This window comes from Palaemon carinicauda, chromosome 29, assembly GCF_036898095.1.
Source record: "Palaemon carinicauda isolate YSFRI2023 chromosome 29, ASM3689809v2, whole genome shotgun sequence".
In the NCBI taxonomy this organism is placed as follows: domain Eukaryota; kingdom Metazoa; phylum Arthropoda; class Malacostraca; order Decapoda; family Palaemonidae; genus Palaemon; species Palaemon carinicauda.
This window is the reverse complement of record NC_090753.1, coordinates 94,861,964-94,886,175: the sequence shown is the minus strand read 5'-3', so window position 1 is coordinate 94,886,175 and position 24,212 is coordinate 94,861,964. Positions and strand designations below refer to the sequence as shown.

Sequence of the window (24,212 nt, the reverse complement as noted above, 5' to 3'; positions counted from 1 at the left end):
ATCGCTACAAGGAATACAGATGGCGCCGTGAGCGGCGCAATGCACGCTTACGAAACGGGAGAGGAGAGATGCCTTGCGAGCGGCTCTCCTTTTCTTTCTCGTTTTCGTTTTCTTGCCAATTAACCCCTTCGAAGTGTTAACTCTGTTCAGGGTGCAGATTGCTATGTGGCGTGTCAAGAATACGTCCTCTGATATTTCGCGATATCCCTGGTTCTTTTTTTAGGGATATTCGCTCCAGGAGTTAGAATTCTGGGTACCTTAAGGTAAATTCTCTGGGAATATCGCCGTAGTTATATATCCAAGGAAGCTACCCTTTAGGAACTTCCATCAGGACGACATGGCCATCTCACCCAAATATAGATTTTTCGCTTCGCTCAAAATCCGTTTTATGAAATATTAGTATTTTGTATCCTTTAAAGGTTTTTAGGCCATATCAACATTTTCTCTATATAGTTAATAGCTGTCTGCCTTTTACATTTTATCTCTTGTAGTTAACATTTCCCCCACCCAGCCATTCAATTTTTACATTTTCCTTTTCCCCAATTCTCAGTGGGCTATTTTTTCTGTTGGAGCCCCTGGGCTCATAGCATCCTGCTTTTTCAACTAGGGTTGTAGCTTAGCAGTTAATAATAATGCTAAAAAAATGATGATAATGATAATAATGATAATAATAATAATAAAGTTTATCATTGTATAGTTGAATAAATTTCCTTTTTATTAATATGTAATGTTAAGTTGGGGTTGCGCATCGTGGATTCCAGGCTTCGCATGTCGTAATGATAAAAATTTTGCTCATGACGACTCCACCTCGCATTGCTAGCGATCAAATTGCCATCAATCGTGTGAGGTGTGGAGTTTGCCGACGTGCGTCTAATGTCTTTGTATGTTTTTGCGTGCAATAGGATATGTGGTTTGACCTCACTATTAGATATTTCATGAAATTTTCACATAACGTAATAAAATTACTGCGCATACATTACATCATATGGCACTCTAAGGTTAAATCATCTTTGTAGGTACAAGGAATGGGTGGAAAGGGATTTCCAGTCTTGTTAACCCTTTTACCCTCTATGGACGTACTGGTACGTTTCACAAAACTCATCCCTATACCCCCATGGACGTACCGGTACGTCCTTGCAAAAAATGGATAATTACATTTTTTTGCATATTTTTGATAAGTTTTTGAGAAACTTCAGGCATTTTCCAAAAGAATGAGACCAACCTGACCTCTCTATGACAAAAATTAAGGCTATTAGAGCAATTTGAAAAAAATATATTGCAAAATGTGCTTGAAAAAGAAAACGCTTGGGGGTCAAGGGTTGGGGGTAAAAGGGTCAAGATATTTTGTTTTTGCATGTCATCACTTAGCAAAGAAATTCTATCAAGTATTTTTCTTTGACTTATAGGATCCTGTTGTGGTATTACACTTGAACTTGCCAACTCCTTCTTGGTCCTGTCCATCTCTGTTAACTCCTGGAATGGTAGAGAACCTATTCCACGAGATGGGACATGCTCTTCACTCCATGTTAGCGAGGTAAGATTATGTTTTTTTTCCTAGAATGTTTTGATATATTGCACGTGAAATAGTATGCAAAGTTCCATATTTTATCATCATCATCATCATCTCCTCCTACACCTATTGACGCAAAGGACCTTGGTTAGATTTTGCAAGTCGTCTCTATCTTGAGCTTCTAATTCAATACTTCTCCATTCATCATCTACTTTGCGCTTCATAGTCCTCAGCCATTTAGGTCTGGGTCTTCCAACTCTTCTAGTGCCTTGTGGAGCCCAGCTGAACATTGGGTGAACTAATCTCTCTTGGGAAGTGAACTATATTTGTAACCAAATTTTCCTTAGGATGATTGTATGATAAGAACAGCTTGTCACCATATTTTCCAATACAGTATCACATTTTATCAAGTGATGAGCTTTTACATTTTTAGTTTTGTTTTTAAATTTTTGACTGAATTAATTAGATACCTTTGACATAATTGATAACTGAGTATTTAAGTGTATTACAGAGGCCAAACTATATCAACTTTCGCCATAGATTAGCATTAGTTAATTTGATTTAACCCTTTCTCATTTCATTTTCAGTTTGCCAAGTTCCAACTGAAGTTTATTCATGTATATTCATTCATACAGAAGCTCAACAAGATCTCTGACTCACATTTTTAATTTATTTTAAGGATCATTCAATGGACTCCTTGAATGTAAGATAGAAATTGCAGTAAGGTCAATTTGAAGAAATTACAAAGCAAATAAGGAAAAATCAGAAGGGAAATAGGAAAAGTAACAGGCAAAAGATAGATTTTAAAAAACAGAATAAAACAGGAAAATTTTTTTAAAAATTTCATTTAAGAAAAAACTATTGAACCCAGACTAAATTTCAACTTTTTCTTGTAGGACCCAGTACCAGCATGTCACTGGAACTCGTTGCAGCACCGACTTTGCAGAAGTCCCTTCCATCTTGATGGAGTTCTTTGCCATGGATCCGAGGGTTCTTCGCAGCTTTGCCCGTCACTACAAGACTGGAGAACCAATCCCGAATGAGCTACTCGAACGACTTGTGGGATCTAAGGCAGTATTCAGTTCTTCGGAGATGCAGTTGCAGGTGAGCGTTTAGTAATTCTTGCCGTTGATCTGTTCCAATAGAAAGATGTCTCTGTTTTTGGTTCCCGAGAAAAACTATCCTATTTTTCCATTTCATACAAATAAGTTTCTTCCAATTTTGGGGGTTAGCGGACATCAAACAAATGAAAAAAAAAAAGGGGGGGACCTTTCCTCTCTACTTTCCTCCCAGCCTGACAAGGACTCAACTGAGTTTGGCTGGTACTGCTGGTACTGTGGCAGTAGTTTGGCATAATTCTACACTCTCTCTTGTTCTTTTTTATGTTTTTATAGTTTATATAGGAGATATTATTTTAATGTTGTTCATAAGATATTTTATTTCAATTGTTCATTACTCCTTCTGTAGTTTATTTATTTTATTTCCTTTCCTCACTGGGCTATTTTCCCTGTTGTAGCCCTTGAACTTAGAGAACCCTTGGGCTTATAGCTTAGCTAGTAATAATAATACATACATACATACATACATATACCAAGGCACTTCCCCCAATTTTGGGAGGTAGCCGACATCAACAAATGAAACAAAACAAAAAAGGGGACCTCTACTCTACGTTCCTCCCAGCCTAACAAGGGACTCAACCGAGTTCAGCTGGTACTGCTAGGGTGCCACAGCCCACCCTCCCACATTATCCACCACAGATGAAGCTTCATAATGCTGAATCCCCTACTGCTGCTACCTCCGCGGTCATCTAAGGCATCGGAGGAAGCTGCAGGGCCTACTGGAACTGCGTCACAATCGCTCGCCATTCATTCCTATTTCTAGTACGTTCTCTTGCCTTCTCACATCTATCCTCCTATCACCCAGAGCTTTCTTCACTCCATCCATCCACCCAAACCTTGGCCTTCCTCTTGTACTTCTCCCTTCAACTCTTGCATTCATCACCTTCTTTAGCAGACAGCCATTTTCCATTCTCTCAACATGGCCAAACCACCTCAACACATTCATATCCACTCTAGCTGCTAACTCATTTCTTACACCCATTCTCACTCTCACCACTTCGTTCCTAACCCTATCTAATCGAGATACACCAGCCATACTCCTTAGACACTTCATCTCAAACACATTCAATTTCTGTCTCTCCATCACATTCATTCCCCACAACTCCGATCCATACATCACAGTTGATACAATCACTTTCTCATATAGAGCTCTCTTTACATTCATGCCCAACCCTCTATTTTTTACTACTCCCTTAACTGCCCCCAACACTTTGCAACCTTCATTCACTCTCTGACGTACGTCTGCTTCCACTCCACCGTTTGCTGCAACAGCAGACCCCAAGTACTTAAACTGATCCACCTCCTCAAGTAACTCTCCATTCAACATGACATTCAACCTTGCACCCTTCCCTTCTCGTACATCTCATAACCTTACTCTTACCCACATAACTCTCAACTTCCTTCTCTCGCACACACTTCCAAATTCTGTCACTATTCGGCCAAGCTTCTCTTCTGTGTCTGCAACCAGTACAGTATCATCCGCAAACAACAACTGATTTACCTCCCATTCATGGTCATTCTCGTCTACCAGTTTTAATCCTCGTCCAAGCACTCGAGCATTCACCTCTCTCACCACTCTATCAACATACAAGTTAAACAACCACGGCGACATCACACATCCCTGTCTCAGCCCCACTCTCACCGGAAACCAATCACGCACTTCATTTCCTATCCTAACACATGCTTTACTACCATTGTAGAAACTTTTCACTGCTTGCAACAACCTTCCACCAACTCCATATAACCTCATCACATTCCACATTGCTTCCCTATCAACTCTATCATATGCTTTCTCCAGATCCATAAACGCAACATACACCTCCTTACCTTTTGCTAAACATTTCTCGCATATCTGCCTTACTGTAAAAATCTGATTCATACAACCCCTACCTCTTCTAAAACCACCCTGTACTTCTAAGATTGCATTCTCTGTTTTATCCTTGATCCTATTAATCATTACTCTACCATACACTTTTCCAACTACGCTTAACAAACTAATACCTTTTGAATTACAACACTCATGCACATCTCCTTTACCCTTATTTAGTGGTACAATACATGCACAAACGCAATCTACTGGTACCACTGACAACACTAAACACACATTAAACAATCTTACCAACCATTCAAGTACAGTCTCACCCCCTTCCTTCAACATCTCAGCTCTCACACCATTCATACCAGACGCTTTTCCTACTCTGGTTTCATCTAGTGCTCTCCTCACTTCCTCTATTGTAATCTCTCTCTCATTCTCATCTCCCATCACTGGCACCTCAACACCTGCAACAGAAATTATATCTGCCTCCCTATTATCCTCAACATTCAGTAAACTTTCAAAATATTCCGCCCATCTTTTCCTTGCCTCCTCTCCTTTTAACAACCTTCCATTTCCATCTTTCACTGTCTCTTCAATTCTTGAGCCAGCCTACCTTACTCTCTTCACTTCTTTCCAAAACTTCTTCTTATTCTCTTCATATGAATGACCCAATCCCTGACCCCATCTCAGGTCAGCTGCCCTCTTTGCCTCACGTACCTTGCGCTTTACTTCCACATTTTTCTCTTTATATTTTTCATACTTCTCTATACTATTACTCTGCAGCCATTCTTCAGAAGCCCTCTTTTTCTCTTCCAATTTTACCTTCACTCCTTCATTCCTCCATTCACTGCCCTTCCTCATGCTGCCTCCAACAACCTTCTTGCCACATACATCACTTGCAATCCCAACAAAATTTTCTTTTACTAACTTCCACTCCTCCTCTAAATTGCCGGTTTCTCTTACTTATTATAATAATAATAATAATAATAATAATAATAATGATAATTATTAATAATAATAATAATGATACTGTATCTCCATAGTGAAAAGCTTCATGTTTTTATGGTTAGGAAAAATACAAAATATTTCTAAATTTATTATGTAAATCAGTTTTAACATTATTTTTTGCCTCATGCAATTAAGACTTATATCAGAAATGTTTCCCAAATTTCATTGGAAATATTTTCGAGTTACTATAAGTAACCGTATTAGATAATAGATTTTTTCATCTCCTTTTCAGACCTTCTACTCAATTCTTGACCAGAAATATCACAATACCGAACAGTGGCCGAGAACTGTGAGCACTACAGAGATTTTAAAAGAAGTCCATAACGAATCTTATAGTCTACCGTACGTTCCTAATACAGTAAGTCAAGTCGGGGTTTAATGTGCTACCTCTTTGTTTATGGTACTCGTGCAAGAGTAAAGAAAGTTTGATATACGTATTATTATTCAAGATTTGAAAACATTCTTGTAATACGGTACAATCTTCAAAGGATAGAAAATGATGATGATTATTTTTTATTGTCATTATTACTTAGAATGTGTAAATATACATTTGTAGAAATCATAAAAGGCCTAAAATTTCCAGAGTAAGCTTTTAATGAATAGAATACACTTATTTTTAAAGAAGAAAATAATTATTTATTTCTAAATGAAATACTGTACTGTAAATATAATTAGAAAAATGGCCTATGATTTGGGACAAAAATAATAGCCTACACATCGGGTTTTCCTAAACCAATATAAAGTCATAAGCAAACAGATATATAAGAACTACTTGTACTTTATGCAGTATATTCAAAAGCGGAAAACAGAAAAAATAATGAGTCAAAATATCACTTTAAAGCTAGTCAAAAGTTTTCTACACATGATGTTAGAGGAATCTCAGTGCTTGTACTATGAAGTACGTATCAGTAGATTTATTTGGTTTTATTTTGGTCTTATCCCTTTCATTGATGCATAGTATTTTGAACTTTTTCTTAATTTTTTCTAATTTAGTCTTACATGGGGTGGTGTTTCTGCTGTTATTTGACTTATAATATAGCTTACGTATATTACTGTATCGTAATGTGAGGTATATCTGTTTGCATACTGACTATGAAGTGTTGAATGTTGTTTGTTGAGGTTCCAAGGAGTCTTTTATAGTTTATATATGACATATTTGTTTTGACGTTATTAATAGTTTATTTATGACATATCTTTTTTGACGTTGTTACTGTTTTTAGAATGATTTATTGATAATTTTTTCTCATCATTAATTTATTTCCTTATTTCCTTTCCTCACTGGGCTATTTTTCCCTATTGGAGCCCTTGGGCTTATTGCATCTTGCTTTTCCAACTAGGGCTGTAGCTTGGCTAGTGATAATAATAATAATAATAGTAAGTAAAGTATATGGATGCTCCTTATAAATCAATTGAACTGTTTTTGTAAAGATGGATTAGTATTGCAGATTCATGGTTTAATTATTTTCTTTTTATTTAATATCTAGGCTTGGCAATTAAGATTCGGTCATCTAGTTGGATACGGCGCGAAGTATTACGCGTACCTCGTGTCTCGCGCTGTGGCCTCTTGGATATGGCAAAAATATTTTGCTGATGACCCGTTCAACAGGTAAGTCTAGTTCCTATTATAGTCACTGTTTCTTAGCTTTAGTTTTTGTTTTACAGAATTCTACATTCTAATTTTTAAGTCAGAGCTATTGTTTGCTAATATTGATTAGCTGATGTCACAAGTCGTTAAGAGCGAGGATTTAAAAAGGAATCTGTGCGGGAGTATTGCAACCAATTGGGTGATAGAATGCACTGCTATAAGTTATTGTTTACCAATATCCATTAGCTGATGAAACCAGTTGTTAAGTGCAAAGGATTTAAAAGATAATCTTTGTGGGAGAATTGCAACCAACTGGATAATAGGGTACACTGCTTTAACCTATTGTTTACCAATATTTCTTAGCTGATGGAGCCAGTCGTTAAGTGTAAAGGATTCAAAAAGGAATCTTTGTAGAGAATTGCAACCAACTGGATGATAGGGTACACAGCTTTAACCTATTGTTTACCAATATTTCTTAGCTGATGGAGCCAGTTGTTAAGTACAAAGGATTTTAAAAGGAATCTTTGTGGGAGAATTGCAACCAAGTGGATAATAGAGGACACTGCTTTAAGCTATCATTTACCAATATGAATTAGCTAGTGGAGCCAGTTGTTAAGAACAAATGATTTAAAAAGGAATCTTTGTGGGAGAATTGCAACCAACTGGATAATAGAGTGCACTGCTACAATGAGTCCATCCTTGCTGTCTAATGTTCAACATATTACGTCGTGCTGGCAATTGAACGACTTGGCAGAGGTGTCATCTGCGTAAGAAATTTCTTACTTGTTGTAAATGACTCTTGTGAATGAGCTTCTGTTTTGACATGACTGAAATTATGTAATAATCTTCATGTTCAGTTGATAATTTCATGATATATTTGGAAAACACTCAATAGAATTCAGGTAGAGTCTCTCTCTCTCTCTCTCTCTCTCTCTCTCTCTCTCTCTCTCTCTCTCTCTCTCTCTCTCTCTCTCAAAATAGTTGTGAAATTTGATTGTTGTTAGGTTTTGAATATTTTCTTTTAGATGAAAGCTTTTTCAGGTTGAAATATAAAATTAAAAATTATTTTAAATTTGTAATATAACAATTTTTCAATATTAATCTTACCCGATGATCATGTAGCTGTCAACTCTGTTGCCCGACAGAAAAATCTAAGGTCGGGATACGCCAGCGATCGCTATACAGGTGGGGGTGTACATCAACAGCGCCATCTGTTGAGTAGGTACTCAGGTACTTCTTGTCAACAAGAACTCAATTTTTCCTCTGTCGTGCCACCGGCAAGACCTACTTGGAAACGCTGTTGTTTCTGGAGTTGTTTTCACGCTTTTGGTGATGTATTCGCTCTAGATTTTAGCTTTCGCTATTCAGGAACTATTATCATTAGCTTATCAAGCTTTTTGATTAGATTTGGATTAATTGTTAATGAACTTTGCTAGATTTTGGATTCCCCCCTTGGCTAATTCAAGAATTCAAGATGTCTGACCATTCTCAAGTCCCTAAGTACAGGCAGTGTAGCGCTAGGGACTGTTCTAAGCGTCTTCCGAAGGCCTCCATAGATCCTCACACCGTTTGTTCCAATTGTAGGGGTAAATCCTGTCAATTGGAAGATCGATGTGAGGAATGCGCTGGGCTTTCGGAATTCGATTTTAACGAATTCCTAAAGAATGCACGTAGGCTAGAGAAGGATAGGATCAGGAGGAGTTCTTCTCGCTCGTTTGATTTTTCCTCTCCCCATGCCCCTCAACCTATTCCTTCCCCTGTAGTGGTGACTCCCGACCCTGCTACTAGTGCTCAACCCTCTATGGCGGACATGATGCGTGCCATTCAGGCTCTTGGTGACAGAGTGGAGTCATTAGCTAATGACCGGAATCAACTTTTGGCCGATGTTAAAGAGTTGAAAGCGAAAAGTGCAGTGGGAAGTGTAGTGAGTGCAAGTGCGGTGAAAAGTGTCAGTGTCAGTGTTGCGCATGAGGGTACATCTGTTCGTGCCAGTCGTCCTCCCAGTCCGGGACCTCTTGCAAGCTCCCAAGCCCAGGGGAGAAGCAATGTCGAAGGACCAAAGGGTTCGACAGGCCTTGATCAGCGTACGGATGTACCCTCAGTGGTTGCGGACGTATCTGTCAGAGATCGTCCCATCCACAAACAGACGAGTGAGCCCACTCATTCCTCGTCTGTGGAAGAAGTTTCTAGGAAGAAACGTTGGACCAAGGTCTCACGACCTCTCAAGCGCAAGGTCCCTTCCGAGCGAGTCCAACGGCCCAGGTGTAGCCACTGGGTCAGTTCGGACTCGCCGCAGTCTTCCGAAGACTACACACCTCCCAAGAGAGGTAGAGTGGTTCCGCAGCAGGCAATCACTCCGTCTGTTGCCGCACCAACCACGGTAGACCCTAAGTGGTCCATGCTGCAGACTATGCAGTCTCAGCTTGCTTCCTTCATGCAGGAGTATCGTGCTGAGAAGGTTGACACTGCACCTGTTAACCTACAACCTGCCACGGTTGTGCGCTCAGAAGATACTGCGGCTGCCTGCTCCCACACTCCACCTGTGAGAGCTCCACCACCGATGCGCAGTCGACCCTGCCAGACGCATGTTCATGCTGCACCCTCCGTTGACATGCGTGAGCTACCGCATCAGCAGTGGGAAGGTGCTGTCAAGCTGCCGTGTTTTGACGCAATGCGGCAGTCTCCGCAACCCACGGCAGTCCCTCCCACGCACCAGCACTCCGCTTTTGTTGTTGCCAGCTCGCAGACTGACCAGCAGCGGCATGATGTTGGATCCGGTGCAGCTACGCATGCACCCGTGCTGCCGGATTCAGCCGTTCAGCTTTCTGCTCCACCTTTGCCACTTCCTCCTCAGCATTCGGATGATGGAGTATCTGATGACGACGAAGCTGCGCATTTGGACGATCCGCACTCCGACATAGAAGAACCCAAGTCTACGCCTCCCTCCTTAGACTTTAGGAAAGTCCTTGCCCTGTTTAGGGAGTTGTATCCGGAACAGTTTGTGTCTGCAACCCCGCGCTCACCTCTCTCCGAGTTCGCTTTAGGCATGCAGTCAGCAGCTCCTGCCTTTACGAAACTCGTACTCGCGCGCTCATCCAAGAGAGCTTTGAGGGTACTGGGAGAGTGGTTGCAGTCCAAGAAGCAACTGGGAAAGACTGCTTTCATCTTTCCGCCTACCAAGCTTGCTTCCAAATCTAGCGTCTGGTATGCCACGGGAGAGGAACCCGGCTTGGGAGTTCCTGCCTCTGCCCAGGGCGACTTCTCAAGTCTGGTTGACTCTCCCCGCAGGCTGGCTATGAGACGCTCCAAGATTTGCTGGTCCTTTTCTGACATGGACCATCTGTTGAAGGGAGTTTTTCGTGCTTTTGAGATCTTCAACTTCCTCGACTGGTGTTTGGGAGCGTTAAGCAGAAAGACCTCCCCTTCGGATAAGGACTCTGCCATGCTTATCATGTCTAGCATGGACAAAGCCATTCGGGATGGGTCTGGTGAGCTTGCGGCTTCGTACGTGTCTGGAGTGCTTAAGAAGAGAGATCACCTTTGCTCCTTCTTGTCTGCGGGGATCACACCATGCCAGAAGTCAGAGTTGATGTTTGCTCCGCTTTCCAAGTGTCTCTTTCCGGAAGAGCTGATCAAGGGGATTGCTGCCTCCTTGATCCAGAAGGATACCCATGACCTGGTGGCGTCTTCCGCACGTAAAGTCACAGCTTTACCTTCCGTGCCTAGACCTAGGATGGACACACCAGTGTCTAGGTTCATCCCGCCCTTTCGTGGCAGAACCTCCAGCAGAGGAGGTACCCGTTCCGACAGTCATCGGGGCAAAAAGAAGAAGGGTTCCAAGTCCTCAAAAGGCAGAATCTGACTGCCTACCTCTCCAGACAGCAGTGGGAGCCAGGCTCAAGAACTACTGGCAGGCTTGGGAGAGCAGAGGTGCAGACGCTCAGTCTGTGAAGTTGCTAAGAGAGGGGTACAGGATTCCGTTCTGGCGCAATCCCCCTCTAGCAACTACTCCCATCAACCTCTCTCCCAACTACAAAGAGGAGGACAAGAGGCTAGCCTTGCAGCAAGAGGTGTCTCTCTTGCTACAAAAGGGAGCGGTAGTCATAGTCCGGGACCATCAATCCCCGGGCTTCTACAACCGTCTCTTCCTGGTAGCGAAGAAGACAGGAGGGTGGAGACCGGTGCTGGACGTCAGTGCTCTCAATGCTTTTGTCACCAAGCAGACGTTCACCATGGAGACGACAAAGTCGGTTCTCGCATCGGTCAGGAAGGAAGACTGGATGGTCTCGTTGGACCTAAAAGACGCGTACTTTCATGTCCCCGTCCATCCAGACTCCCAACCTTTCCTAAGGTTCGTCTTTGGAAAGGTCGTTTACCAGTTCCAAGCCCTGTGCTTTGGCTTAAGCACGGCACCTCTTGTGTTTACCAAACTGATGAGGAATATTGCCAAATTCCTTCACTTGGCAGACATCAGAGCCTCCCTCTATTTGGACGACTGGCTTTTAAGAGCTCCGTCAAGTCGTCGCTGTCTGGAGAATCTCAGAGGGACTATGGATCTGACCAAGGAATTGGGTCTTCTGGTCAATATAGAGAAGTCCCAACTCGTCCCATCCCAAACCATTGTCTATCTAGGTATGGAGATTCCGAGTCGAGCTTTTCGGGCTTTTCCGTCGGCCCCCAGAATCAGTCAAGCCCAAGAATGCATCCAGAGCATGCTGAGAAGGAACCGATGTTCAGTCAGGCAGTGGATGAGTCTAACAGGGACGCTTTCATCACTGGCCCAGTTCATCGCGTTAGGGAGACTCCACCTCCGCCCCCTTCAGTATCATCTAGCTGCTCACTGGAGAAAGGACATGACGCTAGAAGCGGTCTCAGTTCCTATATCCGAAGAGATGAGGTCTGCGCTGACTTGGTGGAAGAACAGCATTCTTCTCAAGGAAGGTCTACCATTGGCTCTTCAGACCCCCGACCACCTTCTCTTCTCGGACGCATCGGACACGGGCTGGGGTGCGACACTGGACGGACGGGAATGCTCGGGCACGTGGAATCCGGAGCAAAGAACACTTCACATCAACTGCAAGGAGCTATTGGCAGTTCATCTGGCCTTGAGAAACTTCAAGTCCCTCCTTCTAGGCAAGGTGGTGGAGGTGAACTCCGACAACACTACAGCCTTGGCGTACATCTCCAAGCAAGGAGGGACTCATTCGAGAAAGTTGTTCGAGATCGCAAGGGACCTCCTCACCTGGTCAAGAGATCGAAAGATTTCGCTGGTAACAAGGTTCATTCAAGGCAACATGAATGTCATGGCAGATCACCTCAGCCGGAAGGGTCAGGTCATCCCCACAGAGTGGACCCTTCACAAGAATGTTTGCAGCAGACTATGGGCCCTGTGGGGTCAGCCCACCATAGATCTGTTCGCTACCTCGATGACCAAGAGGCTCCCGAATTATTGCTCACCGATTCCGGACCCAGCAGCAGTTCACGTAGATGCCTTCCTTCTGGATTGGTCCCATCGAGACCTGTATGCGTTCCCTCCGTTCAAGATTGTCAACAAGGTACTGCAGAAGTTCGCCTCTCACGAAGGGACACGGTTGACGTTGGTTGCTCCCCTCTGGCCCGCGAGAGAATGGTTCACCGAGGTACTGCAATGGCTAGTGGACGTTCCCAGGACTCTTCCTCTAAGAGTGGACCTTCTGCGTCAGCCGCACGTAAAGAAGGTACACCCAAGCCTCCACGCTCTTCGTCTGACTGCCTTCAGACTATCGAAAGACTCTCAAGAGCTAGAGGCTTTTCGAAGGAGGCAGCCAGAGCGATTGCCAGAGCAAGGAGGACATCCACTCTCAAGGTCTACCAGTCAAAATGGGAAGTCTTCCGAAGCTGGTGCAAGGCGAATTCAGTTTCCTCAACCAGTACCTCTGTAGCGCAGATAGCTGACTTCCTTTTACATCTAAGGAATGTAAGATCCCTTTCAGCTCCTACGATCAAAGGTTACAGAAGCATGTTGGCAGCAGTCTTCCGCCACAGAGGCTTAGATCTTTCCACCAACAAAGATCTACAGGACCTCCTTAAGTCTTTTGAGACCTCAAAGGAGCGTCGGTTGACCACACCAGGCTGGAACCTAGACGTGGTTTTAAGGTTCCTGATGTCAGCAAGGTTCGAACCGCTTCAATCAGCCTCTTTTAAGGATCTCACATTAAAGACTCTTTTCCTCGTTTGCTTAGCAACAGCTAAAAGAGTCAGTGAGATTCACGCCTTCAGCAGGAACATAGGTTTTACATCTGAAACGGCTACATGTTCCTTACAGCTTGGTTTTTTAGCTAAAAACGAACTTCCTTCTCGTCCTTGGCCCAAGTCGTTCGAGATCCCAAGCCTGTCCAACTTGGTTGGTTACGAACAAGAGAGAGTACTATGCCCAGTAAGAGCTCTTAAGTACTATTTAAGACGTACAAAGCCATTACGAGGACAATCAGAAGCTTTATGGTGTTCTATTAAGAAACCTGCTTTACCGATGTCTAAGAACGCAGTTTCTTATTACATCAGGCTTTTGATTAGAGAGGCCCATTCTCATCTGATGGAAGAAGACCATGCTTTGCTGAAGGTAAGGACACATGAAGTTAGAGCTGTCGCTACTTCAGTGGCCTTCAAACAGAACCGTTCTCTGCAGAGTGTTATGGATGCAACCTATTGGAGAAGCAAGTCAGTGTTCGCATCATTTTACCTTAAAGATGTCCAGTCTCTTTACGAGAACTGCTACACCCTGGGACCATTCGTAGCAGCGAGTGCAGTAGTAGGTAAGGGCTCAACCACTACATTCCCATAATCCCATAACCTTTTTTAATCTTTCTCTTGAAATGCTTTTTATTGTTGTTTTTGGGTTGTACGGAAGGCTAAGAAGCCTTCCGCATCCTGGTTGATTTGGCGGGTGGTCAAATTCTTTCTTGAGAAGCGCCTAGATTAGAGGTTGTGATGAGGTCCTTTAGTATGGGTTGCAGCCCTTCATACTTCAGCACCTAGGAGTCGCTCAGCATCCTAAGAGGATCGCTAGGCTCAGTAAGGAAGACGTACTTAAAAAGGCAGAGTAATGGTTCAAGTCGACTTCCTTACCAGGTACTTATTTATGTTTGTTATTTTGAATAACTGCTAAAATGAAATACGGGATACTTAGCTTCTAATGTTAACATGTATGCTGGTCTCCACCCACCCCCCTGGGTGTGAATCAGCTACATGATCATCGGGTAAGATTAATATTGAAAAATGTTATTTTCCTTAGTAAAATAAATTTTTGAATATACTTACCCGATGATCATGAATTTAAGGACCCTCCCTTCCTCCCCATAGAGACCCAGTGGACCGAGGAGAAAATTGAGTTCTTGTTGACAAGAAGTACCTGAGTACCTACTCGACAGATGGCGCTGTTGATGTACACCCCCACCTGTATAGCGATCGCTGGCGTATCCCGACCTTAGATTTTTCTGTCGGGCAACAGAGTTGACAGCTACATGATCATCGGGTAAGTATATTCAAAAATTTATTTTACTAAGGAAAATAACATTTTTTTATTTTTCCAAAAAAAATTTGCACTTTTTTAAGAAAGGATCATTAAAGATTTATAATGTAATAACAAGAGATTTCCAACCCTACTCAACATTGTTTTCATATTTGTAATAGATATAGAATGAAATATCTCTGTTGTGAAAACCAGTTTTCAATATTAAACTTACCCGGTGATCATATAGCTGTCAGCTCTGCTGCCCGACAGAAAAACCTACGGGCGGAATACGCCAGCGATCGCTATACAGGTGGGGGTGTACATCAACAGCGCCATCTGTCGAGCAGGTACTCAAGTACTCGATGTCAACACAGAACCAATTTTCTCTCTGTCGTGCCACCGGCAAGACCTACTGAATACGCTCTTGTTTTCTGGATTGATTTTCACGTTATTTGGTGAAGTATTCATTTCTGGTTTTTAGCTATCGCTGTGCAGAAGTTATCTTCAATACTTCCTTGCATTCTTTTTTGGATTTTGGATTATTTGTTGACGACTTGGATAGATTTTGAATTCCCCCCTTTGACCAATTCAAGATGTCTGACCCTTCTTAAGTCCCCAAGTACAGGAAATGTAGCGCTAGGGACTGTTCAAGGCGTCTTCCGAAGGCCTCTATCGATCCGCACACCGTTTGTTCCAATTGTAGGGGTAAAGCTTGTCAATTGGAAGATCGATGTGAGGAATGCGCTGGGCTTTCGGAATTCGGGTTTCAAGAATTCCTGAAATATGCACGTAGGCTAGAGAAGGATAGGATCAGGAGGAGTTCGTCTCGCTCAACTGATTTTTCCTCTCCCCATGCCCCTCAACCTATTCCTTCCCCTGTAGTGGTTGCACCCGACCCCCCTACTAGCTCTCATCAACCTTCAATGGCAGATATGATGCATGCCATCGAGGCTCTAGGTGAGAGAGTCGAGTCATTGGCGAATGACCGCAATCAACTCATGGCTGACGTCAGAGAGTTGAAAGGTAAAAGTGCAGTGGGAAGTGAAGTGAGTGTCAGTGTTACGCATGAGGGTGCGTCTGTTCGTGCCTGTCGTCCTCCCAGTCCGGGACCTCTTGCAAGCTCCCAAGCCCAGGGGAGAAGCAATGTCGTACGACCAAAGGGTTCGACAGGCTTTAATCAGCGGACAGATGTACCTTCCGTGGTTTCGGACGTATCTTACCTAGATCGTCCCACCCACAAGAAGACGAGTGAGCCCGTTCATTCCTCGTCTGCGGAAGAGGTTTCTCGACAGAAACGATGGACCAAGGTCTCACGGCCTCTTAAACGTAAGGTCCCTTCCGAGCTAGTCCAACGGCCCAGGTGTAGCCACTGGGTCAGTTCGGACTCGCTGCAGTCCTCCGACGACTGCACACCTCCTAAGAGAGGCAAAGTGGTACCGCATCAGGCAGTAACTCCGTCTGTTGCCGCACCCGCTGTTTTAGACCCTCAGTCACAACGGACAGTAACTCCGTCTGTTGCCGCTTTTGTAGACCCTAAGTGGTCTTTGCTGCAGTCTATGCAGACTCAGTTAGCTGCTGTTATGCAGGAGTTTCGTGCGGAGAAGGTTGACGCTGCACCCGTTAGCCTACAACCTGCCACGGTTGTGCGCCCAGCAGACGCTGAGGCTGCCTGCTCCCACACTCCAGCTGTGAGAGCTCCTCCACCCATGCGCAGTCGTCCTTGCCAGACGCATGCTGACGTTCACAGACGCACGGAACCCTCCGTTGCCGTGCGTGAGCTCCCACAACAACAGGAGGGTGGAGTTAGGCTGCCGTGTTTTGACGCGGTGCGTCAGCCTCCGCAACCCACGGTGGTCTCCGCTATCCTTCCACAGTCGGGAGTAGACGCTTTGCGCACCCACTCAGCTTTGGTTGTTGCCAGTTCTCAGACTGACCAACAGTGGCATGATGTTGGGTCCAGTGCAGCCACGCATGCACCCGTGCTGCTGGACTCAGCCGTCCAGCCCACTCCGTTGCCTCTTCCTCCTCAACATTCAGACGATGGTATCTCTGATGATGACGAAGCTGCACATCTTGACGACCAACACTCGGACATCGAAGAACCCAAGACCACGCCTCCCTCCTTAGACTTTAGGAAAGTGCTTGCGCTGTTCAAGGATTTATATCCGGATCAGTTTGTGTCTGCAGCACCACGCTCGCCTCCCTCTGAGTTCGCTTTAGGCATGCAGTCAGCAGCACCTGCCTTTACGAAGCTCGTACTCGCTCGCTCGTCCAAGAGAGCTTTAAGGGTACTGGGAGAGTGGTTGCAGTCCAAGAAGCAACTTGGGAAGACATCCTTCATGTTTCCCCCGGTCAAGCTTGCTTCCAGATCTAGCGTCTGGTATGCCACGGGAGAAGTTCTCGGCTTGGGAGTTCCTGCCTCTGCCCAGGGCGACTTCTCAAGTCTGGTAGACTCTCCCCGCAGGCTGGCTATGAGACGCTCCAAGATTTGCTGGACTCCTTCGGATATGGACCATCTTATGAAGGGAGTTTTCCGCGCATTCGAAGTCTTTAACTTCTTGGACTGGTGTTTGGGAGCGTTGAGCAGGAAGACCTCCCCTTCTGATAAGGAAACTTCCATGCTCATCATGTCCTGCATGGACAAAGCCATACGGGATGGTTCTAGTGAGCTTGCGGCTTCTTTCGTGTCTGGGGTCCTCAAGAAGCGAGATCACCTTTGCTCCTTCTTGTCAGCTGGAGTCACCCCATGTCAAAAGTCGGAGCTTATGTTTGCTCCACTCTCGAAGTGTCTCTTCCCTGAAGAGTTGATCAAGGAGATTGCTGCCTCCTTGATCCAGAAAGACACCCATGACCTGGTGGCGTCATCAGCACGCAAAGCCACCCCTTTGCCCTCCGTACCTAGACCCAGGATGGACACTCCAGCGTCAAGGTTCATTCCGCCCTTTCGTGGCAGAGCCTCCAGCAGAGGAGGTGCTCGTGCCGGAAGTCAACGTGGGAGCAAGAAGAAGGGTTCCAAGTCCTCTAGAGGCAGAGTCTGACTGCCACCTTCTTCAGACAGCAGTGGGAGCCAGGCTCAAGAACTACTGGCAGGCCTGGGAGAACAGGGGCGCAGACGCACAGTCTGTGAAGTTACTCAGGGAGGGGTACAAGATTCCATTCTTGCGCAAGTCCCCTCTAGCAACAACTCCCATCGACCTCTCTCCCAGGTACAGAGAGGAGGACAAGAGGCTAGCTTTACAGCAAGAGGTGTCTCTCTTACTACAAAAGGGAGCGGTAGTCATAGTCCGGGACCATCAATCCCCGGGCTTCTACAACCGCCTCTTCTTAGTGCCGAAGAAGACAGGAGGGTGGAGACCGGTGCTAGACGTCAGTTCTCTGAATGTCTTTGTCACAAAGCAGACGTTCACCATGGAGACGACAAAGTCGGTTCTAGCATCGGTCAGGAAGGAAGACTGGATGGTCTCGTTAGACCTAAAGGACGCTTACTTTCACGTCCCCATCCACCCAGATTCCCAACCTTTTCTAAGGTTCGTTTTCGGGAAGGTTGTATACCAGTTCCAAGCCCTGTGCTTTGGCCTAAGCACGGCACCTCTAGTTTTTACCAAACTGATGAGGAATATTGCCAAATTCCTGCATTTAGCAAACATCAGAGCCTCCCTCTATTTGGACGACTGGCTTTTAAGAGCTGCGTCAAGTCGTCGCTGTCTGGAGAATCTACAGTGGACTCTAGATCTGACCAAGGAATTGGGTCTTCTGGTCAATATAGAAAAGTCCCAACTCGTCCCATCCCAAACTATAGTATACTTAGGAATGGAGATTCAGAGTCAAGCTTTTCGGGCTTTTCCGTCGGCCCCCAGAATCAGTCAAGCCCAAGAATGCATCCAGTCCATGCTGAAGAAGGACCGATGTTCAGTCAGACAGTGGATGAGTCTGATAGGGACGCTTTCATCACTGGACCAGTTCATCGCGTTAGGGAGACTCCACCTCCGCCCCCTTCAATTTCACTTAGCTGCTCACTGGAGAAAGGACAAGACGCTAGAAACGGTCTCGGTTCCTATATCCGAGAAGATGAAGTCGTCACTGACTTGGTGGAAGAACAACATTCTCCTCAGGGAGGGTCTGCAACTGGCTGTTCAGACCCCCGACCACCTTCTCTTCTCGGACGCATCGGACACGGGCTGGGGTGCGACATTGGACGGTCGGGAATGCTCGGGCACGTGGAATGCGGTTCAAAGCGAGTTGCACATCAACTGCAAGGAGCTACTGGCAGTTCATCTGGCCTTGAGAAGCTTCAAGTCCCTCCTTCTAGGCAAGGTGGTGGAGGTGAACTCCGACAACACCACAGCCTTGGCGTACATCTCCAAGCAAGGAGGGACTCATTCGATGACGTTGTACGAGATCGCAAGGGACCTCCTCACCTGGTCAAGAGATCGAAACATATCCCTAGTAACGAGGTTCATTCAAGGCGACATGAATGTCATGGCAGACCGCCTCAGCCGGAAGGGTCAAATCATCCCAACAGAGTGGACCCTTCACAAGAATGTATGCAACAGACTATGGGCATTGTGGGGCCAGCCCACCATAGATCTGTTCACAACCTCGATGACCAAGAGGCTCCCAATTTATTGTTCACCGATTCCGGACCCAGCAGCAGTTCACATAGATGCCTTTCTTCTGGATTGGTCCCATCTAGACCTTTATGCGTTCCCCCCCGTTCAAGATTGTCAACAGAGTACTGCAGAAGTTCGCCTCTCACGAAGGGACAAGGTTGACGTTGGTTGCTCCCCTCTGGCCCGCGAGAGAATGGTTCACCGAGGTACTGCAATGGCTAGTAGACGTTCCCAGAACACTTCCTCTAAGAGTTGACCTTCTGCGTCAGCCGCATGTAAAGAAGGTACACCCAAGCCTCCACGCTCTTCGTCTGACTGCCTTCAGACTATCGAAAGACTCTCGAGAGCTAGAGGCTTTTCGAAGGAGGCAGCCAGAGCGATTGCTAGAGCTAGGAGGACATCCACTCTCAAAGTCTACCAGTCGAAGTGGGAAGTCTTCCGAAGCTGGTGCAAGTCTAAATCAGTATCCTCAACCAGTACCTCTGTAACTCAAATAGCTGACTTCCTTTTATACCTAAGGAAGGAAAGATCCCTTTCAGCTCCCACGATCAAGGGTTACAGGAGCATGTTGGCAGCAGTCTTCCGTCACAGAGGCTTAGATCTTTCCAACAACAAAGATCTACAGGACCTCCTTAAGTCTTTTGAGACCTCGAAGGAGCATCGGTTGACCACACCAGGTTGGAACTTAGACGTGGTACTAAGGTTCCTTATGTCAGCAAGGTTTGAACCACTTCAATCAGCCTCTTTAAAAGATCTCACTTTGAAAACTCTTTTCCTCGTCTGCTTAGCAACAGCTAAAAGAGTCAGTGAGATACACGCCTTCAGCAGGAACATTGGATTTACATCTGAAACGGCTACATGTTCCTTACAGCTTGGTTTTTTAGCCAAAAACGAACTTCCTTCTCGTCCTTGGCCCAAATCGTTCGATATTCCAAGCCTTGCTAATTTGGTTGGAAATGAACAAGAAAGAGTACCATGCCCGGTAAGAGCTCTTAAGTACTATTTGAAACGGACTAAGCCATTACGTGGACAATCAGAAGCTTTATGGTGCGCCATTAAGAAACCTTCTTTACCAATGTCGAAGAATGCAGTTTCTTATTATATCAGACTTTTAATTCGAGAAGCTCATTCCCATCTGAATGAGGAGGACCATGCTTTGCTGAAGGTAAGGACACATGAAGTTAGAGCTGTCGCAACTTCAGTGGCCTTCAAACAAAACAGATCTCTGCAGAGTGTAATGGATGCAACCTATTGGAGAAGCAAGTCAGTGTTCGCATCATTTTACCTTAAAGATGTCCAGTCTCTTTACGAGAACTGCTACACCCTGGGACCATTCGTAGCAGCGAGTGCAGTAGTGGGTGAGGGCTCAACCACTACATTCCCCTAATCCCATAACCTTTTTAATCTTTCTCTTGAAATGCTTTTTATTGTTGTTTTTGGGTTGTCCGGAAGGCTAAGAAGCCGTTCGCATCCTGGTTGATTTGGCGGGTGGTCAAATTCTTTCTTGAGAAGCGCCTAGATTAGAGGTTTTGATGAGGTCCTTTAGTATGGGTTGCAACCCTTCATACTTCAGCTCCTAGGAGTCGCTCAGCATCCTGTGAGGATCGCGAGGCTCAGTAAGGAAGACGTACTTAAAAAGGCAGAGTAATTGTTCAATTCGACTTCCTTACCAGGTACTTATTAATTTTATGTTTGTTATTTTGAATAACTGCTAAAATGAAATACGGAATACTTAGCTCTTAATGTTAACATATATGCTGGTCTCTACCCACCCCCCTGGGTGTGAATCAGCTATATGATCACCGGGTAAGTTTAATATTGAAAAATGTTATTTTCATTAGTAAAATAAATTTTTGAATATACTTACCCGGTGATCATAAATTAAAGGACCCACCCTTCCTCCCCAATAGAGACCCAGTGGACCGAGGAGAAAATTGGTTCTGTGTTGACATCGAGTACTTGAGTACCTGCTCGACAGATGGCGCTGTTGATGTACACCCCCACCTGTATAGCGATCGCTGGCGTATTCCGCCCGTAGGTTTTTCTGTCGGGCAGCAGAGCTGACAGCTATATGATCACCGGGTAAGTATATTCAAAAATTTATTTTACTAATGAAAATAACATTTTTCTCACTCTGGAACTTTACCTTAAGACTAACACTGGGGCATTTGGTATAAGTTTATTCTCTGTCTGTCTCTCTCAGTCTCTTATTTGTTCTTATTTTATCATTAGTTTGAATAGTTTCCTTTCTTAAAAATAGTGATTTTTTATTGGAAAATAGTAAATTTAGAATTTTTACAAAATAGCTGGTTATCTGATACCTCTTCCATACTAAGAAAGAATTGTGTTGTGTATTTTATCAAAGAAAGTTCTTTCAACATGTAAAATTATAATATTAGATACAATTTTTGTTAAATCAAAAAGATAATTTCCCTCATTTTTAAAGCCAGAAGTCTTTGGCTCTGAAAGTCTGTTTCTTCCATTTGTTTTCCAGCCTTTTTATTTTTTTTTTATCTGTATAAGTGAATTTATGTGTATAACTTTTGTAAGTATGTACCAATTGGTCAACGATGTATATGCAAATCTGCCGATAAGCAGGTGAACTGTACTATATATTCAATGAAGTTTTGTCAAGATTTATTTTTACTGACGTAAAATGTGTGCCACCACCAAGTCGATGCAAATCATGCATGTCCAGTGCTGATCAAGTGTCTTCAGATGACTGTTTTGAATTTGACTGGATGCAGCAGAATTCCTCTTGTGTCAGTAACAAAATATTCAAATATCTGTGAATTTTCAGTGGACTCTCATTAAACATCACCTTTGTAAGAGTAAAACTGTGAATTTCTTTCAATTTACAATGTACATTTAGGATTTTAAGGTATGATAGATAGTCTGAGACTGGCGTCAGCCCACAGCGAGTGGGATAAATGTTCCCGGACAAGAACAGCTGTTGCTTCTACCTAAAAGGTTTTGGGGTTTATAATTGGTTATTCGTCTTTGGTTTTGTTTTTACCGTTACCAAAATGAAACATGTCTTAAACCTTGGACTCCTCTCAAGTTCAGCTGATGAATTATTCACTTTTAGGTTTTGAAGCCTTTGGGAATCATTATGTAAGTAATCAAAAGATTTACATTTTCCTGTCAAACCAACTGTTGCTTTTTTGGATTCTATATTTTTATTGTTTAATACATACTTGCATTTATTAAAGGAAGAAGATTACATTACTATAGCTGTAAGGGATAACTTGCCAAGGGTTCATAATGAAAGATTATAATGAAACAATATACCGTAACTTAATGCAGTAAGCAAGACACCATTTGCAGTATGAAACGGGACTAATTTTTGAATTTGGCAGTTGAAAATCGTAGGCATGTGAGTTTGCCTAACACTTTACTTACAAACAATTTAGATTATAAACAGCTTCTTGGAACCTCTTTAAGTACGTAAGTTGAGGCCTTTCTTTATTTTGATTTAATCTATAATGTTTTAAGGGATTCATTGGATGGAAAATATTTTTTTCAACAGAGAAATGGGTGAAAAATATCGAACAGAAGTGCTCGCACATGGAGGAGGGAAGCCGCCTCTTGCCATGGTCGGAGAATTTCTAGGCCGAGAAGTCAGCGCAGAGGTCATGGTTGAAGCTTTAATGACAGACTTAGACTTGAAGAAACAAACGGTTGAAAGGGTATTAAGGAGCTAGTCTTTAGCTTTCAAATAGAATATTGTTATGTACAATTTTATCTTCCAAAGAATTTGTCCAAATGTACAGAATGTCTACCAAGATATTATCCACATTTATGAACAGATAATAGAAAATTATGCCTTTTGTTTTAATTCAATCCTTCCCTGTTGTTTTACCTTTTATCCTGCTTTCTGTTTTTCCTTCTGCCCTCTGGACCCTGTTATTTTTACTTCAGTGCTGCCCTGCTGATTTCCTTTGATCCTGTCCTGATGTCTTTCCTTTGATCCTTCCTTGCTGATTTCCCTCCAGACCTCTTACTGCTTTTCCTTCAGTCATACATTGGTGTTTTCCCTTCGGTCCTGCCACTGTTGCGTTGCCTTTGATCCTTCCCTGCTCTTCTTCCTTTAGTTCTGACCTTTTATTTTTTCTTCAATGCCTCCTTGTTGCTCTTCCTTCAATCCTTGAGCATAACTTGAAGGCAAAAATGCTAGACTGAGCATGTGTCTCAGTCCGTACATTGTTCACCGATACTTCTAGCTGTGTAATTTTCCTAGGCATGTAATATACATCGGTGCTGTATTTGTGAGAAATAAGTGTATTCCGTAAAAAATATGGAAAAGTTTTCCTAATGTAGATGAAGGGTTTAACATCATGGCGGCTGGGATGTGATTTGGATTACTGTATATCTTCAGCCTGCAATTTACTTCACGAAGGATAGGTACAGTTAGATGCAGGAAATCCTGGCACACCTTGCTCTGAGATAGTACACCCTATCACACCCTTACTTCACAGCAGGTTCCTGTGTGTCACCCTGCCCACTGCCTTTGCCATCTCTCCCTACGCAGCCTATTTGGTTACTCATCATACAGTAAGGGTGTGATAGCGTACCCTTCCTCAGAACGAGGCGTGCCGGGAATTCCTGTGTCTGACTGTACATATACTTAGTATTTCAATTTGATTTGCACTTGAAGTGACTATAGGAGATGGAAATTATTTATTATCTGTGATAGAGACTACTTTATTCTTATAATAAATAGCTGATTGATGCTACATGAAAAAACTCAGGTTTTTGAACAAGTGGAAAATATGTTGGTATGTGATGTTATGTGTTTGACTATTGTATTACTTTTGGTAACTGAAAGAATGTGGTTTTTTATTGGAATTTTATGTGTTTTGTATAATAGTGTATGTATAATTGGCGAAATGTGTAAATATAAAAGAATTTATTGTATTGAATCTTTTTATCTCCTAATTGTTTTGCAAAAGAATTAATTTCAGATTGTTTATGACTTTCCATTTCAAAATGGAACAATTTATAACAGCCAAAATCTTGAGATTAGGAACAGCGTCTCAAGTGACAATCCCTATTCTGGAGGCATGTTGTGGAATG

General features: G+C 43.7%; 1 protein-coding gene across 1 annotated transcript in view; it reads left to right on the top strand.

Moving 5' to 3' along the window:
• Positions 1-22,959, top strand: part of LOC137622372 (mitochondrial intermediate peptidase) — a 124,327-nt gene extending 101,368 nt beyond the window's left edge. The window contains exons 10-14 of the mRNA XM_068352970.1: positions 1,407-1,534; positions 2,407-2,614; positions 5,685-5,810; positions 6,937-7,058; positions 22,666-22,959. Of these exons, the coding sequence (XP_068209071.1) occupies positions 1,407-1,534; positions 2,407-2,614; positions 5,685-5,810; positions 6,937-7,058; positions 22,666-22,840 (759 nt within the window). The 3' untranslated portion in view covers positions 22,841-22,959. The remainder of the gene's footprint in view (positions 1-1,406; positions 1,535-2,406; positions 2,615-5,684; positions 5,811-6,936; positions 7,059-22,665) is intronic.
• Positions 22,960-24,212: the final 1,253 nt, after the last annotated feature.